The 18,832-nt window shown below is 40.7% G+C and overlaps 1 protein-coding gene across 1 annotated transcript in view; it reads left to right on the forward strand.

Moving 5' to 3' along the window:
- Positions 1-18,832, forward strand: part of LOC124553556 — a 439,905-nt gene that overhangs the window by 49,356 nt on the left and 371,717 nt on the right. The window contains exon 8 of the mRNA XM_047127403.1: positions 8,319-8,481. Coding sequence (XP_046983359.1) covers positions 8,319-8,481 — 163 coding nt within the window. The remainder of the gene's footprint in view (positions 1-8,318; positions 8,482-18,832) is intronic.

Genomic DNA, 18,832 nt, shown 5'->3' on the forward strand with positions numbered 1-18,832 from the left:
TTATTTTATTTTTCCACGATATTTGTATTTCATTGTACTAGCTTTTCACAGTGCTGTGTGGATGTAAACGTGACTGGAAATGCTACGTAACAGTACGTTATGCAGAGTACAAATAATAAAAGTTCTACATTAAAGTCACCACATAGCAAAATACTTTGAGTTCTGAAGTATTCTTGAAACAAATATTGTGGCATTGAATGCTTTATAATTTTGCATTCTATACCTGGACAGAACATGCCAAAACAATTGCCCTAACTACAATAACTCCGTATGTCATCTCCAAACGACTTGTCACACTGTTAAACATTGTCATGTGATGCTCCACTACACATACAATTCTAAACAGAAATCTGACGAAAGGTATACGAGCAGAGCAAACACTGAGCACAGGCTTCCTACGTCATCATAGCTGTGCCTCCGCAGTAACACCTGTCTTCTGGCGCTCTCTGGCAAGTGCTGAAACGAACCTAGAAAAGGTCACCGGAAAATACTGTGAATGGTGGTTTGAGAAGCATTACTTCGAAAGTAAATTTCCTTTTATGCAAGGTGAATTATGTTATTTGTGAGAATGTGCAATGAATTTCATATATTTTAGAGCATTTACTCTTGATCAAAATTTAACACTCTGAAGACCAGACATTTATATCATCGTTTAAAGTTTTACTGGTACATTTGTGTTTCATATATGTGAAAGGACAATCCACGGAAAAAGACAAATAGCCTATTTGTGAAAACTTAGCTTTTCTTGTAGCTACACTGTATGTATATTAATTTAAACCGTGAACTTTTCCTGTTTGTGTTTGCACTACTTAATAGTGATGTTGCTATTGGCTGACTACATCACGTGAACTGTGCTCTGAATATCCACTGTCATTTGCTTGCAGGATAATGTGACGTGATGTTGGCTGACAAAAGCACATCACAATCTCGATCAGCACTTCGGAAACTAACATGCTGTGATTGGTGGAATTCCTATTTATACTTTCATAATACGAAAATACGTGGCGTACACAATACTCCACCTCGAGGATCTTACCAAAATGCTGTATTTTTTGCTGTCTTTCATTTCCTAAATTTCTGAGAAGTTGTACGCATATAAAACCTTTACCATTCAAAGGATTGATAAGTTTTACAGTTCAGAGGGAAGGTACTCTGTCACTTAACATAGAAAAAGTATATTTTCACCTGGAAAAAAGTATTGTTTTTAATGGGAAATCTGGGACTTTTTTCCCCTTGTCTGCAGCATATACACCCTGTGTAACGAGTGGTGTTTGAGATTTCCAGCTGCATCGACTTGGCATCTTTGAGAAAGGAGGGTGCTGCCTAAAGATTTGGCTAAACAGTCCAGTCAGTTAATACATATAGGTAGTAGTAACCACAAAAATGTGTACATAGTCCAACTCCATATGATACCTCAACAACGGCAGGTGTGTTATATTCCATGGCGCACAGTGAATACTAACAACTACCGCCTCTGTGACCCAACAGTAATATTATGAAACCTTAAACATGGGTGTAAATTCAGCATCTATACAACGGTAAAATTGGAGAGGTTGAAAACATGTGATGTAACATTGTCATGCAATATTGTGGCTATAGTTGTTACTTTCTTTCGTTTAAAATATTTTTGTAACGACTGATGTAATATTTAGGATCCGTTACACCTGAAGATTTAAAATTGCCAAAACTTAAGTCAAGGATTGGAATAAACACTTACTTGCAGCTGGTTGGCTGTTTCCCCCCCCCCCCATAGAATATTTTCGTAAATGTTATCTCTCTCTTCCTGGTACCACTATCTCTCCCGTGGTGGTGGCACACCAATAGGACCTGGAGAAATGTCTCCCAAAACCCCATTTCTTCAAAAAACGCCAAAAGCAATGCCATTTACTAGTGCGCATTACACTTGTCTCTGACAATGTTCAGCCCACCTAGAACACCAGAAGATCCTGAAGTAGATCACAGCAAAGAGATCAAAATGTCACTTGTGTAAATTCTGGTTAACACCGTAGGGCAGGCTGTTCCAACCGAGCTCCAGGGAGCCGGAGCGCTCACTGTGGCAGCTCGGAACCCGTGTGGGGGCTGGGGGGGGGGAAAGCGAACTCGCTGCCCCCCCCCCCTCCCCCGGCCGCATGCAGCCGCAACTGACGAAGCAAACAGTGCCTTGTCGAATCCTGGACATGGCAGCGAATTTAGAGACACAGCTCAGAAAAAAGGCGGAGAACTTTGTTGCATTTTCACTACCGCTTGACAAAAGCACCGACATGTCGGACTGTGCTCAGCTTACAGTCTTTGTGCGTGGTGTCGACATGGAGCTGCAAGTTGGACGTGGTACCACTCGATCACACCGCAACAGGACATGACATTTTTGAAGCTGTTTGTGAATCAGTGGACAACATGAATTTGCCGTGGGATAAGCTCCATTCTGTAGCGACAGACGGAGCACCACAAATGATGGGGCGTCACCTAGGTTTTGCTTCTCTTTCGAAAAATCAACTCGGGGACGAATTCGGAAAAGACATTTTGACTCTTCATTGTTTTATTCACCAAGAGGCACTGTGCACTGAAACATTAGAGCTAGGTGGCGTAATGAAAGATGTCGTGTGTGAATTTTGTGCGGCGTCACGGTATGAATCATTGCCAGTTCAAAGGATTCCTGAAATATATGGAAGCGGAGTATGGGGATATACCTTACCACAGTACAGTTCGTTGGCCGAGTCGGTGAAAAGTTCTTGATGTTTTCTTTGCAATTCGTGAGAAAATATCCCTTTTTCTCGAAATGAAAGGGGAAGAAATGTGTTGTCCGAAAGATATAAAATGGCTATCAGACCTTGCGTTCCTAGCTGACATAATTATGCATCTGAATAATTTAAATCTGTCATTGAAGGGGAAAGGGCAGTTAACGGTTGACATGCACGATCAGATCAAAGCGTTCATGGAAAAGTTACGTTTATTTGAGAGGCAGATGAGTAATGGACATTTAACATTCTTCAATCGCCTTGCTTCTTTGAAAAAATGGTTCAAATGACTGAGCACTATGGGACTTAACAGCTGAGGTCATCAGTCCCCTAGAACTTAGAACCACTTAAACCTAACTAACCTAAGGACATCACACACATCCATGCCCGAGGCAGGATTCGAACCTGCGACCGTAGCGCCTAGAACCGCTCGGCCACACCGGCCGGCCCTTGCTTCTTTAAAACTACCTGAAGGTACTACTTTCAGCGATTACCAAGCAAAGTTAAATCAGCTCATCACGTCGTTTGAAACATGATTCCGAGATGTCACTAGTTTGGAAATGGAAGTTAAGGTGTTCAGCACTCCTTTTTCAGTTTCCCCCCATGACTTGTCACCGTCACTTCAATTGGAGAATATTGATTTGCAAAATTCAACTTTGTTGAAAGAGAGGTACTACAACGCGTTGGATTTGTCACGATGGTATCGTTCACTACAGCTAAAAACATTTCCCAAGCTGCACAACAATGCCACTCAGATCATGTGCGTGTTTGGATCTACATAATGTTGTGAGCAGATTTTCTCAGCAATGAAAAGAGTAAAAAGCAAGGAACGATCATTTCTTCAGGATGCAACAATGAAGGCCATCCTCCGCATTAACGCTGCAAACACTTTGACGTCTGATATTTCCGATCTTGTAATGAAAAGAAAATTTCAAGTTACAGAGGCCAGTAAATTTAGTGCGCAATTTCTTGTAAAACAGTTGTTTCTTGAATGAGAGTTTCACTCTGCAGCGGAGTGTGCGCTGATATGAAACTTCCTGGCAGATTAAAACTGTGTGCCCGACCGAGACTCGAACTCGGGACCTTTGCCTTTCGCGGGCAAGTGCTCTACCATCTGAGCTACCCAAGCACAACTCACGCCCGGTACTCACAGCTTTACTTCTGCCAGTACCTCGTCTCCTACCTTCCAAACTTCGCAGGAGAGCTTCTGTAAAGTTTGGAAGGTAGGAGACGAGGTACTGGCAGAAGTAAAGCTGTGAGGAGGGGGCGTGAGTCGTGCTTGGGTAGCTCAGATGGTAGAGCACTTGCCCGCGAAAGGCAAAGGCCCCGAGTTCGAGTCTCGGTCGGGCACACAGTTTTAATCTGCCAGGAAGTTTTAGTTGTTTCTTATTTATTTCCTGAACATCGTATTTCGTGGTGCAGCATGTCACCACGTCTTAGCAGCTAAGAGTATGAGGTGGACGCAGCTGGCCCATCAAAACGCTTGCCTTGCCGCCTGCCTCAGCCAGCCGTGCCGGCGTGCCAGCCCACTTGAATGGCCACAGCGAGCGACACGGCTCCCTGGAGCAGGGAGCGCTCCGCGGCTCACAGTGGAGCCGACGAGCTGGAACAGCCTGCCTTAGGGGGTGCATGCAGGCGAGCAACAACAAACAGGGTTTCTCTCGAGAGTAAATCATAGGCAAGGGGGAGCAAACTACATTCAGTCACTTTTGGTTCATATTCACCTTTGTTTGTTCCTTTTCTGCTGTTTGTTGGTTTTTAGCAAAGTGTCAAATGAAGTTCGTGTGTTCTCCACTTCAGTGCTAACTATACAGAGAGCTTTCGTGCGCTGTCGTGTTCTTTTTCATTACAGACATGAGTTGTTTGAGCAATGGAGTTGTCTGAAGAGAATGTAAAAATGCTGATAGAAGAATGTAGATGCACAGGTTTTTCTGGTATGCTTGAGATCAACAGGAAAAATGTTGAAGGGAAAGAAGTCGGAAAAAATTTGCTGAAGCACTTTGTCCAAATGGTGATTTGAAACGATGATAAATTCATTAGATACTTGTATCAGCAGGAAACAGTGTGAATAAACAATGTGTTTGTCATTACCAAAAGTAAATTCTCTTGGAAGTAAAAAAAGTGAATATGTATCTATCTTGCTGATCAAAATTAAAAATATTCAAACGTTCTGGTCTTTCTCATTTCCCATGGTATCTTTAATGTTGGCGATTTTTGATGATAAAGCAAAGTCTGTTGCACTCTCATTTCAGAAGAGAACAAGCAAATGACAACAGCCAAAGGTTAATAGACATTCTTGAATCTGTGAAAACTTCTATGCGCAAGACGTACGACGACTACCAATGTCGTACCTTAGTAAAAGATGTGGCTGAGAACTTGAAAAAATTCTGGTCCCATGTAAAAGTGCTAGGCACATCTACGGCTTCTGTATGGTCACTCACTGGCAGTCCAGTGTGGCAGTTACTAAGATACTAAAACAAAAGCCAAGTTTTAAACTTCACATTCAAGATATGAATTGTACACACATAATCTTGTTTGACTTCTGCACAGAGTCCAGTATGGAATTGTAATCGTCCGTGGCATAGAGAAACAGATGTGAACTATGGATGAAGGGCAGCAGGCAGAATCAATATTTCTAGATTTCCAGAAAGCATTTGGCACAGTGCCCCATTCCAGACTGTTAACAAACATATGAACATATGGAGTAGGCTCCCAGATATGTGAGTGACTCGAAGACTTCTTAAGTAACAGAATCCGGTACGTTGTCCTCAACGGTGAGTGTTTGTCAGAGACGAGGATATTATCGGGAGCACTGCAAGGAAGTGTCATAGGAGTGTTATTATTCTCAGCGTACGTAAATGAGCTGGTGGACAGTGTGGGCAGCAATCTGCGGTCGTCTGCTGATGATGTTGTGGTGCACGGTTAAGTGTCGAAGTTGACTGAGGATACGAGATGAGTTAGAAAAAAGTTCTAGGTGGTGTGATGAATGGCAGCTGGCTCTAAATGTGAAAAAATGTAAGTTAACGCAGATGAGTAGGAAAACCAAACCCGTAATGTCCGCATATAGCATTAGTCGTGTACTGCTTGACATAGTAGTGTCGTTTAAATATCTGAATGAAAACTTTGCAAAGCGATATGAAATGGAACAAACATGTGAGGACTGTGGTATGGAAGGCAAATGGTCGAGTTTGGTTTATCGGGAGAATTTTGGGAAAGTGTGGTTCATCTGTAAAGGGGACCACATGTAAGACACTAGTGCGATCTATTCTTGGGTACTACTCGAGTGTTTCAGATAGGTAACATGTCGGATTAAAGGAATATGTCAAAGCAATTCAGAGGCGGGCTGCTAGATTTGTTACCGGTAGGTTAGAATAGCGTGCAAGTATTATGGTGATGCTTCAGTAACTGAAATGAAAGTCCCTGGAGGGAAGATGTCATTCTTTTTGAGCAACACTATTGAGAAAATTTAGATAACTGTCATTTGAAGCTGTCTGCTGAACAATTCTACCACCAGGAACATACATTCCGTGTAAGGACCACGAAGATAACATTAGAGACATTAGGGCTCGTATGGGGGCGTATAAACAATTGTTTCTCCCTTGGTGTGTTTGTGAGCGGCACAGGAAAAGGAAATGTCTAGTTGTGGTGCAAGGTACCCTTAGCCACACACCATACGGTAGCTCGTGGAGTATGAATGTAGATGTAGATGAAATAAATTTGTTACCTGGCTTTGCGCTATCTGCCCTCTAACAAACTATACAGTTGACTTGTAAGTATCTTATGTGACAAGTCGTATATGCATGTGTTTCAGATTTTAATAATGGCAATCTGACCTTGGCAGCCTGAGGCAATGGTCATCTGTGTGTGTGTGTGTGTGTGTGTGTGTGTGTGTGTGTGTGTGAGAGCAAGCTTTCTTCTTCTTCTTCTTTTTTTATACCTGCAATTCAAACACTCTGCCCCATGGTGACCAGCAATTTATCCTTTCCATATTAATGTCATTATTCCATCCAGGGTTTTCCATTGTTAGATTTTAACAGTCATGTTTTATTGACAATATTTTCCTTATATGTATTTTAATAAAATTCTTAAAGTGTTTCAATTATTGTCACTGCAGACGTCAGAACTTATCTGATATATAGCTGCTATCAAAATGAGAAGCAGTTTCTCCAGTTGCTAAAGATGAGAGTCTAAATGCTAGCCTTTCTTCAGGTTATGATAGTTGTTGATAATTAGTTTTGTGTTTCTAAAGCCGGCCGCGGTGGCCATGCGGTTCTGGGCGTGTCAGTCCGGAACCGCGCGACTGCTACGGTCGCAGGTTCGAATCCTGCCTCGGGCGTGGATGTGTGTGATGTCCTTAGGTTAGTTAGGTTTAACTAGTTCTAAGTTCTAGGGGAATGATGACCTCAGATGTTAAGTCCCATAGTGCTCAGAGCCATTTTTTTGTGTTTCTAAATTTTCTTCTTAGATTTAATGTGCATCTCATGAAAGGAATCAACCAGCATCTTAGTAATGCTAAGGAGAACTGAAGCTGTAGTTTAGTGTTACATGCAGTACTTTCAAGCATTTCAGATTTACGTACAAACTCCAAAATTCTCCTGTTCATTAACCACTTAGCTTACTTCAAGAAAAGCATTGTGTTCGCCATGCAAACTTCTCCCATCTAGATATCAGAGTTTTGCTTCGTGTGTCTAATTGTGTAGTGCTGTATCCTGTATGCCAGTTATATGCACCAAAAAACATTAATGCCAAGTTCATAGCCTAAGCTAGTAATGTCTTCATGTTTCTTCAGGTATCCCTTGGGTAAATGCTTATTCACAGATACAAGTGAATGGTAGTGAATGCTGAAGATGGGAAAGCAAGGCTTATCAGTGAATTACATTGTTGCTTAAATCTTCTCTGATCACCAGAGAAGTCCTTTGATTGAGTTTCTTACTCATCGCTTTCAGGTCAAGTGTCCGGTTTGTGTGCAGTTTGTTCCTTTATTGTCGCTAGACGGCAGGACCCGATGGTGGGACCGTTTGTGTGCCTCTGGAGGAGATGTCACCGCTGGCGCTGGGAGTGTTAAGAACTGGGCTGCTTACCTGTTCCACCCACTGTGTCTCTCGAGCTTTCAAATCAAAGTGTTTCTGACAAATTCTAGCTAAAGCCACGTCCTACACAGAGCTGAGTTGAAAACTAGTGCCCCGGTTGACGAGATTGTCACGAACTCATATTTCCACTGCCTCTCTGATGACCGAATCCCGGAATCCGTTCTGTGACACGGCATCCTCGTGGATTCCGCCACTAGACCGCCCTCTCTCGGCTCTGCCCTACTGAGGGTTTACCGACCACCTCTTCCGGAGTTGTGTGGCTGGCACACCACTTTGATCCAGGAACCGTAAAGGAACAAACTGGACACAAATGTAATATTGAAGATGAGAATGAAAGTTGTCTGAATGTTGCAGTAATACGACATTATGTCTCAGCTGATACTTGAGATGCTTTTATTGACTTAAAAGATTTTTATGTTCAGTGGTGTTGAATCACCTGGTGTTTGCTCGGATGATCTGTCCACCAAACTGTTACTATGTTCACTTGTTGCAGACCCACAGTACGAGGACATGTTTGAGCACGGAAACTTCCGCCAACAACGGTGCCTGAAGCGGCCCTCCTACAGAAACCGCGGCAGTGGTGGTGGAGATACCGACATCGGAGGTGGTGCCGTGTCGTCGTCTGCGTTCCTGTACTGTGCCAGGTACGAGCACGGGTCAGTACCTTGTAAGGTGACTCTATCTTCAGACACCTGAGCTGTTGTCTCACATTTTTAGTAATCTCAGAATGTTTAAAGAAACCAGATGGCAGTTATAAGAGTCTAGGGGCATGAAAGGGAAGCAGTGGTTGGGAAAGGAGTGAGACAGGGTTGTAGCCTCTCCCCAAAGTTATTCAATCTGTATATTGGCAGTAAAGGAAACAAGAGAAAAATTCAGAGTAGGAATTAAAATCCGTGGAGAAAGAATAAAATCTTTGAGGTGCACCGATGACATTGTAATTCTGTCAGAGACAGCAAAGGACTTGGAAGAGCAGTTGAACGGAATGGACAGAGTCTTGAAAGGAAGATATAAGATAAACATCAACAAAAGCAAAACGAGGATAATGGAATGTAGTGAAATTAAATCGGGTGATACTGAGGGAATTAGATTAGGAAATGAGACACTTAAAGTAGTAAAGGAGTTTTGCTATTTGGGGAGCAAAATAACTGATGATGGCCGAAGTAGAGAGGATATGAAATGTAGACTGGCGATGGCAACGAAAGTGTTTCTGAACAAGAGAAGTTTGTTAACATTGAGTATAAATTTGTCAGGAAGTCGTTACTGAAAGTATTTGTATTGAGTCTAGCCATGTACGGAAATGAAACATGGACGATAAATAGTTTAGACAAGAAGAGAATAGAAGCTTTTGAAATGTGGTGATACAGAAGAATGCTGAAGATTAGATGGGTAGATCATGTAACTAATGAGGAGGTATTGAATAGAATTGGGGAGAAGAAGAGTTTGTGGCAGAACTTGACTAGAAGAAGGGATCGGTTGGTAGGACATGTTCTGAGGCATCAAAGAATCACAAATTTAGCATTGGAGGGCAGCGTTGAGGGTAAAAATCGTAGAGGTAGACCAAGAGATGAATACACTAAGCAGATTCAGAAGGATGTAGGCTGCAGTAGGTACTGGGAGATGAAGAAGCCTGCAGAGGATAGAGTAGCATGGAGAGCTGCATCAAACCAGTCTCAGGACTGAAGACCACAACAACAACAACAACAACAGAATGTTTAAAATTCTGTATATTGTACTGATTAATTAATAAATTTAAGAATAATTATTACAATGGAAGTTTGCTGTTGCCTCACAAGAGATGCAACAATAGTGAGTTCGATACTAAAATGTAAACTTTCACGGCCGGAAATATCGTGTCCGTTATAATTATCCGGGCTGTTATGCCGTGGTTGGATGATGAATTCTGTGGTGATTCCCAACGTTTCAGTCAGTAGCGAGCCAGTGTGTGTGTGTGTGTGTGTGTGTGTTGGATCTTCCATCAAGCTACGGACCCCCTTGAAGATGTCTCCCGCAGTCGGAGACGAAACGTTGGGAATCACCACAGAATTCATCAACCGACCACGGCATAACAGCCCGGATAATTATAATGGACATAATAGTGAGTTCATTTGGGAGTGTGTGTCTCAGCGAATTTACACACAGTGGAGCACACTCTAGATGGTCAGGCTTATGATTTTTTGTTTACATGAAAAAATCTGTAACATATAATATTCGATTATTAGATGACAGTTCTTCAAATCTTGAAGTTATTTACCTACCCTCCTTCTTCTTTGAAGACAGTCCTACACCATCCAGCTTGGTCTGCCTAAATTCCTTGCTCCTCTGAAGTATCACAGGTACTGATGACTGAGACAGACAGACCAGGTGAAATAAGGAACTATTAAGTGAAGTTGACTTCATACTATAAGAGTTCATGTATTTCACACTATTAGTGAACTAAACAGCAATCCACATTATAACAATATGTTTATGTAATGTGTATACATAAACATACAGTTATAAATGTTCCCGTTCGTAGTTGGTAATCCTAACAATATGTTTACTTTTGTGCTGTAACATATAGCTATAATCAGCGGTGGAAATATATTTGCGGACGCCGACCGTGTGCGGCTGTTTCTTGTTGGATCGTCTGGTCAGTCGGAAGTTGCATTGCAGAGGAGAGTAAATGCCTATTCAAAATATAATTATTTTTGGATAGCTCAACATGAATTTCCTAAGGGACCGTAGTTTATCATGCATTTACCAGTAGAATATGGCGCAGAGAAAATATTTCGCCGCATACAACTTCCGTCCGATTTCGACGAAAGAATTCGTGACTGTGAACTCTCTATTTGGCAGAAACATAAAGAAAATTAAATAACTTCATGAAAGAGTGAGACATAGATTCTATATTAAATAAATAGTCCATACACCAGTTCCATTTAAATCTGAATTTATGGCAATTAATAATGAACTTACACTGCAATGAAAGATTTAACATGGATGCCGTTTTGACTGGCACTTCTCTTCTCGTAATAAAAATAATTCCCTTGACGTTTTCACATTCACGTCGCACAATAGATCTACTGCTATGCAGTATTGCAATTTTAGTATTGCACTTTTACTTTACACTAAAATAACATTATTTTTAACAGTAATAATACGGCAGCAAGACATCCGCGTCCGACACAAGTTACAAGAGACAAGAGAAAAAATGAATAACTGAGTAACTGTTCATCGAGAATATCTTCTACATCAAAAGAGCGTGTAAAAGTGTTCTTCTGTTCGTTTTTCGCGCTGCGGTTTTCAAAGTCAGTAACTCACTGCGTCTCTGACGGCGCTTCGACAATAAACAAGTTACGTCACAGGTCGTTCACCTTTCACATTCTCGCAACATTATTTGCTAACTGTAGCTGTTGCCGAGCGACTGCTCGATTAGTGAATGATTTAAAATGATAAGGTAATCACATAATGGTACAACATCCTCTCTCTGTCACGGACAGGGAAAGGCAGACAGTACAAGATCGATGAAACATCCAGTAAAAAAAATATTGTTTTTCATTTTTTCTCGCTAACTCCTCAGACTTCATTGCTGCGAGCGTGCCACATTTTAACCTTTGCCATACACTACAAGGTGTGTAAATAAAGTTACAAGACTGATTTTTTCCTGAGTAGCGATGCACGTTCCGACCGGTCTCACCAACTTGAGGGGGAGGGGGGCTAAGTGAGCCAAGCATAGGCATATAGGCACTCGCTGGTGAAACTCTGGAGTGAAAACAGCATTGCACTTCAAGTGCAGGCAGTGTACGTTTTGAAACGTCGTCGAGAAATTGGAACATCCAAAATGGAGCGCCTCTTGGAGCTGCATCTTTTGATCAAATTTTGTGTAAAAGTGAACAAGACCTTTACGGAAATGTTTGAAATCATTTGAGAGGCCTATAAAGAATACGCCATGTCATATGCCGTGGGTTTCGTGTGGCATAGGAGGTTCAAAGATCGCTGCAAAGACTCGGAGGACAATGAACGCTCTGGAAGACCTTCAGTGGGCAGAACTGACGAAAATCTGGCCAAACTGCATCAAGTTTTAAACAGTGACCGATGTCTCAGCATCAGAATGATTGCAGATGAAGTGAATTTGAATCACCAAACTGTGTTTCAGCTAGTGACAGAAGATCCGATGATAAGAAAAGCGTGCGCAAAACTTGTCTCTAAAGTGCTCTCGGATGAACAGAAGGAGCGGTGCCTGGCTGTTTCGCAGGAAATGCTTGAACATTTACAAAGTGAACCTGATTTTTTGCACTAAGTGGTCAATGGTGATGTGACCTGGGTCTTCGAACACGATACAGAGTCGAAGAGGCAAAACTTAGAGAGACAAATCTCCACATGTCCAAAGCCGAAGAAATCCCGCACGAGCAAGCTATGTGTGAGGAGCATGATCATTGCTTTCTTTGACAAAGAAAGAATGATCCACAAAGAGTTTGTGCCCGCCGGACAGACTGTCAGCGGTCATTATTATACTGGAGCGGTCCGCCTTTTGAGGGATCGGGTCCGCCCGGAGAAGAAAGACGACTGGATGCTCCTCCGTGACAATGTGACAGTTCACACCTGATTCTTTATCACTGAAGTTTTGACCCGGTTCAATGTGGCAATGCTGCCACAACCACCCTATTGACCCAACCTCGGCCCCAGTGACTTATTTTTGTTCCTCCGGATGAAAAGAGGCCGGAAAGTGAAGTAGCTCGAGAGCATCACAGCAGTCAAAAAGACTTCGACAAGGGTTCTGAACAGCATTCCAGTTGAGGAGTTCCGAGGAGCTTACCAGCAGTGGAAATCTCATTGACAGTGGAGTGTGTATTCTCAAGGCACCCATTTTGAAGAATTTTAGCCCGATGTATGAAAGTATTCAGTAAATTTTGTGTTCTTGCACCAGTTTTGAAACTTTATTTACACATCCTGTACTTAGGTGAATGAATGGGTAAAAATAGACAAAAATAAATAAATAAAAAATATAACAAACAGCCATATGAGTAAAGCAGCGTAAGTTCCAGTACAGTCTAATGTCAGTCCAAAAAGTTTTTGGATTATATTAGTAAAAAATGTGGAGAAAAGTTGAGATGGTGGGTTCAACACTTACAGTTTTCTAAATAGTGCTCCACACTTGAGTTTCATACATGGAATGTTCATACAGCCATGTGAAACTGTTAGAAAAGTCCTTTGCCACATTGTTCAACTCGCAGATCGTATTGGCTTGAATTTTACAAAACTCCTCATTTCTGGAGTTTGTCATTTAGTGATAGGTCTGTATTGATAAAGTCTTGTCACATGTGATGAATTTTTCCACAAAGAAATTGTCAGTGTATTGCATTTCAGTTATGTTATGGCAAGATTCTATGGAACGTTGCTCTAGTTTGAGAGTCAAGTTGTGCAGGACAAACTTTAGACACACTTTTTACTACTTTCAAACATTCTGGAAGCCATCTTCAGCACTTGATTTGTAGCTGTTGCTCCATCATGACATGTTATACAGTGGTGTTGATGCACTATGGCCACATGTCTACTATCTAACATTACTCATTACAACTAACTGTGCAACAAGGTAGCATATACTTCTAATAATTTCGGAATAACAATTCACTTTTTGCCACAAGGATTTTTAAAAGATTGGAAATGTAACCACATACTTGCCCTCACTGTCTGCAGTTGCAGTTGGTTGGTAGAACAATGTCTCATTGATAATTCTTCAATTTAATTGGTACAAATACTTTCCAGCGTAAAGTCCTTCCTTGCACCTTACTTAACTTGTCTGATGTAATATTGTGTGAGTGGTGGGTTCATAATAAATTTCAATTTTCAATTGTCTTTCCTTTGCTTCAAATGAGCACACACATCGGATGATGAGTGACATTTCTACCTACAGAGATAGCTTTGTTGACATGTTCCTGATCTACAAGTTCCCAGTATATTAACAAAATAAGACGATAACAAATTGTATGTCACAAAAACTGGCTAAGAACAGTCCACTGTTACAGTAGTGATTTTATTAACATTATAGTTAAAATGCAGGGAATTTGTTGAAAGTACTTGTGTCATAAGTTGCAGAATAACATAAACTGTGTCATAAGTTGCAGAATAACATAAACAATTTCTTCACCTAATAATCTTCCAAATTATACAAACAAATTGTGTGAAATTACATGAAGTTATTCCAGATAGTACTACTTTTAACTTACTTTTGAGTTACTGCTAATTTACAGCATACAGTGTAATGCTAATATTAATTTTGATTATTCATACAAGATAAATTTTTCAGGATAAGTGACTTTTACTACAGAAAAGTTGGGTATCACCCATGCAGTTCTGTCATCTATTTCCTGCAAAGACAACCTCGTCTCTACAATAGGCAGATTTACTACATGCATACAGTAAACAACATGTGTCAGAGGCTGGAGGGAGCTGCATGCAACCGACACACATGTGCACTCTCTCTCTCTCTCTCTCTCTCTCTCTCTCTCTCTCACTCACACACACACACACACACACACACACACACACACACACACACACACCTCAAAGCTGAAACCCAGTCCTCACACTCCAGTACAAAGTGCTTCTCTGGAACCACGCCAGATGTGGAGTACTTGCTTCCGTCAAACATTTTTGTTCTCCCAGCTGTGTCTGCCAGCCAGTGGCTGCGGTGTATCTATATCTCTTCCACTCTCCCTTCTTGTGGTCAGCATTCTTTCCTCTGTGGTACCTGGCATTCTGTCAGGGGCCTGGATGGCAGTGGTGTATTGTCACACCCACTGCAGCATTTGCGCAGCCATTCAAATTGTCACAGATGTTGGATTTCTAATGTCAGCTGTTAAATTCTTAATACAGGTTGTAGCAGAAGGTGGTACATTCTCAGTAATAATGGAATGTAGCAAAGCCTTAGTAGTAACTGGTGAAAGTAAGTTCCAAGAAAGAACACCTGATAATAATTATTCAGTAGTAAATGAAGCTATAAACTTACTAGTATTACTTGTCTCTGACCTTCCCTATGTGATGATATTCTAGTAATTTTCAGGGAATCTTGAGTTATCATTATGCTGCTTCCTGTTTGATTAAGCATTTATTATAGCTAACTTTCCCCAAAGGTGTTGGAATTCTTCTTCTGTCCTATCTCTGGCAGGTGAGGGATGAGGTATACTAACACATGAATCAGTCTTTTTGTGAATTTCTTGTTCAGTTATACCTTTAACACACCCTCATATGTTTCAAGGGTACAGCCTGAGATTACAGCTCCATCGGATTCTTTGTTGTGCTCTAAAACATTTAATCTAACTATAGTGGCTAAAATTGGTTTATGTGCCTGTGAATATTCCTGTTCAGTAATATCTTTCATGTTTTTTTAAATGTTTACTAACTTTTCTAAATTTATTGACTTCTTTCCGTACTAAGTCACATTGCTTATTAATCTTACAACGTGATTTCTGTGTTAATGCCGTAATAGCAGATTGTAGGTTAGGTTCCTTATTATTTGTTTTTAACTTTTCTTTGCAGGAATTACCAGTGTGGTGATCTAGTTGGGAGTTATTTACACCTAATTCTATGTTTTTTTCAGCAATAGCTTGCTCTGCTTTAACCCAGTCTATAGTCAAACTCAGTTCTACTTTTAAATTATCATTAGCAATCTCTTGTCTATTATTAATTTCAGAGATCGTCTTCTTGAAAGCCTTTTCAAATCCAACACCTTGCGCGTCTATGTTCACATTTACCTATCAGTTTGAGCCTTTAATTCATCACCTTGAGGCTTTAATTGTTCTACTACTTTAGCATTTTGCACTTTTAAATCTGCTTTGAGCTTCAGTATCTCATCCATATAGTGACTCACTGAACACCTACTTTAGAGAAATAATATTTCATATAGAACTGCTCATCTCTTGCTAGTATATATATATATATATATATATATATATATATATATATATATAGGGAAACATTCCACGTGGGAAAAATTATATATTAAAAACAAAGATGAGGTGACTTACCGAACGAAAGCGCTGGCAGGTCGATAGACACACAAACAAACTCAAACATACACACAAAATTCAAGCTTTTGCAACAAACTGTTGCCTCATCAGGAAAGATGATGCAACAGTTTGTTGCGAAAGCTTGAATTTTGTGTGTATGTTTGTGTGTCTATCGAGCTGCCAGCGCTTTCGTTCGGTAAGTCACCTCTTACACACACACACACACACACACACACACACACACACACACACACACACACATATATATATATATATATATATATATATATATATATATATAAATTAATTACACAAAAGCTTTTAAGTGTCCAATGATACACATATGACTACCAAAATAAATAAATTTTGGATTCAGTACAGCTCATCGAAACTGACGGTGTAGCATAGAGTGATGACGCTGACAAAACACGGGAGGATCACTGCAAATGATGGGCTGGAGTGTTGTTGACAGGTGCACTGCTCTCGTAGCTACTGCATTCTGCTGTGATGTTATCGTTGATTTGGTTGTCAGTGACAATAGCCATAATTATCAGTATATCTTTAATTAAAAGTTACCAATATTCTTTAGTTACGCTGTTTTCTGGTTATCATTGTTATTATTGATAATTTAATTCAATCCCCATGTTATTTCACTACGACACCAGAATGCAGTATCTTTTTATGCACTGCAACTTATCACTTCAGAGTCCTGCGATGTAATTTGAATTTAATAGATTCCTGCTGGTTAAATGTCAGATTTAATGTTCTTCAACAAAGTCATCAGAATGCAGGCGTTACACTGATATTGATGGTGATTCGCTCATCAACCGTAATTAAACAATTTTACTTGGCTCACCTTCTTTCTTCACGACCGTGAGTACGAGAAAGATATGGACTTCTTCACCACATCCTGCAGCACGCACTAGGAGTATAGATTTTGCTACTGTAATATCCCATTTGATGAAGACATACTTTTCTAGCTAATCTGATGTATGTTCTTGTTCTCAAAAATATAATTTGCCCCACGTGCCACACATCATCAAGAAAATGTCGATTCTGCCTGTAGCCACAGATGTTACTTCACATAACACCAAGGAAGCTCCTTAGACTAGACAGAAAGAATGTTACACCCATTTGCAACTGAAGAAATTTCTCTTGAATTGAGCTGTTTTTAAAACGACATTAATATCTTTATTACCATATTGAAAATATTCTCGGATTCTTGCACATTATCTCAATTACTTGTTTTGCACCGTCTACACTTCTCCCAGCAAGTTAGCAGCAGTAGAAATCAAGCTCTGAATTGAACACTGTGATTGTGATGAAATAATTACAAATGTATTGTCTTGTATGTGTATACAGGAATAGGAAGAAATTGTGTACGCTTATTATAAATACAGTAAAGAAAAAGCACATTTAATTGTATGCTCACAATAAATAGAAAAGAGCTTAAAGATAATGTGATCTGTCCAAATACTATGACACACACAAATAAGTATTTGTTTGATAAATTATTGAGAAGATACAACACTTAATCCAATGCTGGTTGAGAAAGCATAGTGCATACTACCAAAAGAACGACGAGTAAGTCCAAAGTCGACAGACAGATAGAAATAGTCTTGATTTTTAATTGTTTGTACCTGAAAGAAACACAATTTGTAATAGCCACTACTGCTAATCGAATATTCATTTAAAGCTATTCACGGCTCGCGAGTAGCAGGTAAGAAAAGGAGTGGATCATCAGCCATTGGCATTGTTGCTGAAGATCCTGGGTGGGGCTTTCGAATGCCGCAGTTTGTAATTGATAGGCTGGAAGGTAACAAGTGCAGTTTGTGGATTCTATGGAGTGTACCGAGACATCACATTGTCTTTGGTAAGAGTCACCAGATATGATTCTGACAAATGTGTGCTGCATATTCGGTGAACTCGTGGCAATGAGAGGTACTCATTATTCGTGGTTGTGTGCTTAGATGTTGTATCCAGTTGCGTATCTCTGTTTCTTAAAAAAATGTCAACAGTCATCATATGCACCTGTTTTGGTATGTGGCAGCATTATGTACTAGACACGTTTGTTCATCACATCTAATCCGGCAATGGCTGTACACTGTGCCTATCAATTACACTGTCGGTTGACAGCGAACAAGGTGTCAATCTGTGTCGTGCTGTGATAGCTACTTGGTGTACAAGACATGGGTCATATGGGGAATCTAGTTGTTGCAGTGTGTGCCACCACGGGCATCGGATCAGCATTCTGGCGGCATGTAGCATCGTCAGCTGAGCGGCCCATGTCATCTGGTAGCTGGTCAAGGAAACTCCACACAATGCCACCTAACGCGGCCCTTCAGGTACCGCACGCCCCTGAAGTGGGGTGGTGGTGGTGGTAGGTGAACCGTGATTCCCAGCGTGCATAGAGTCTCGGTCTCGGGTGTGGTGCCGTCAGCTGTCAGTGGTGACAAATAGTGTACCATTGTAGTGGCCACTAATGCAGACCCTTCAGGTAGTGCAGTTGCCCCAGCATAGAGGTGAAGCAGTCAGCCAGCTGTTACTCCAGATTAATGCAGACTCACATTTCGGAGTGACTGCCATTATTGATGTCAGCACCAGCTCCTCGGAAGCGTGTTTGCGGGTCCTCTCTGCCGTAAGTGTCTGCTGTCATTGACTCTATCTGTAGCTTCTTCGTTTGGATTTTACAAGTGTTTTAAAGTACAAACATTTCATACAGAGTGAACATATATGCTCGAGGCTTTCTTTGCTTTAACAATTGCAAAGAGCCACCACTAAACTATTCCTAATTTTTCGTAAACTATCATAGATTACTGAAGAGGATGTCGTCATTAGGAGAAACGACACTGGCATTCTACGGGTCGGAGTGTGGAATGTGAGATCCCGTAATCACGCAGGTAGGTTAGAAATTTTAGAAAGGCAAATGGATAATTTGAAGTTAAAAATAGTGGTAATTAGTGAAGTTTTATGGCAGGAGGGACAGCACTTCTGATTAGACAGATGCAGGACTATAAAT

The sequence above is a fragment of the Schistocerca americana genome, chromosome 11 (genome assembly GCF_021461395.2).
Source record: "Schistocerca americana isolate TAMUIC-IGC-003095 chromosome 11, iqSchAmer2.1, whole genome shotgun sequence".
Lineage (NCBI taxonomy): Eukaryota > Metazoa > Arthropoda > Insecta > Orthoptera > Acrididae > Schistocerca > Schistocerca americana.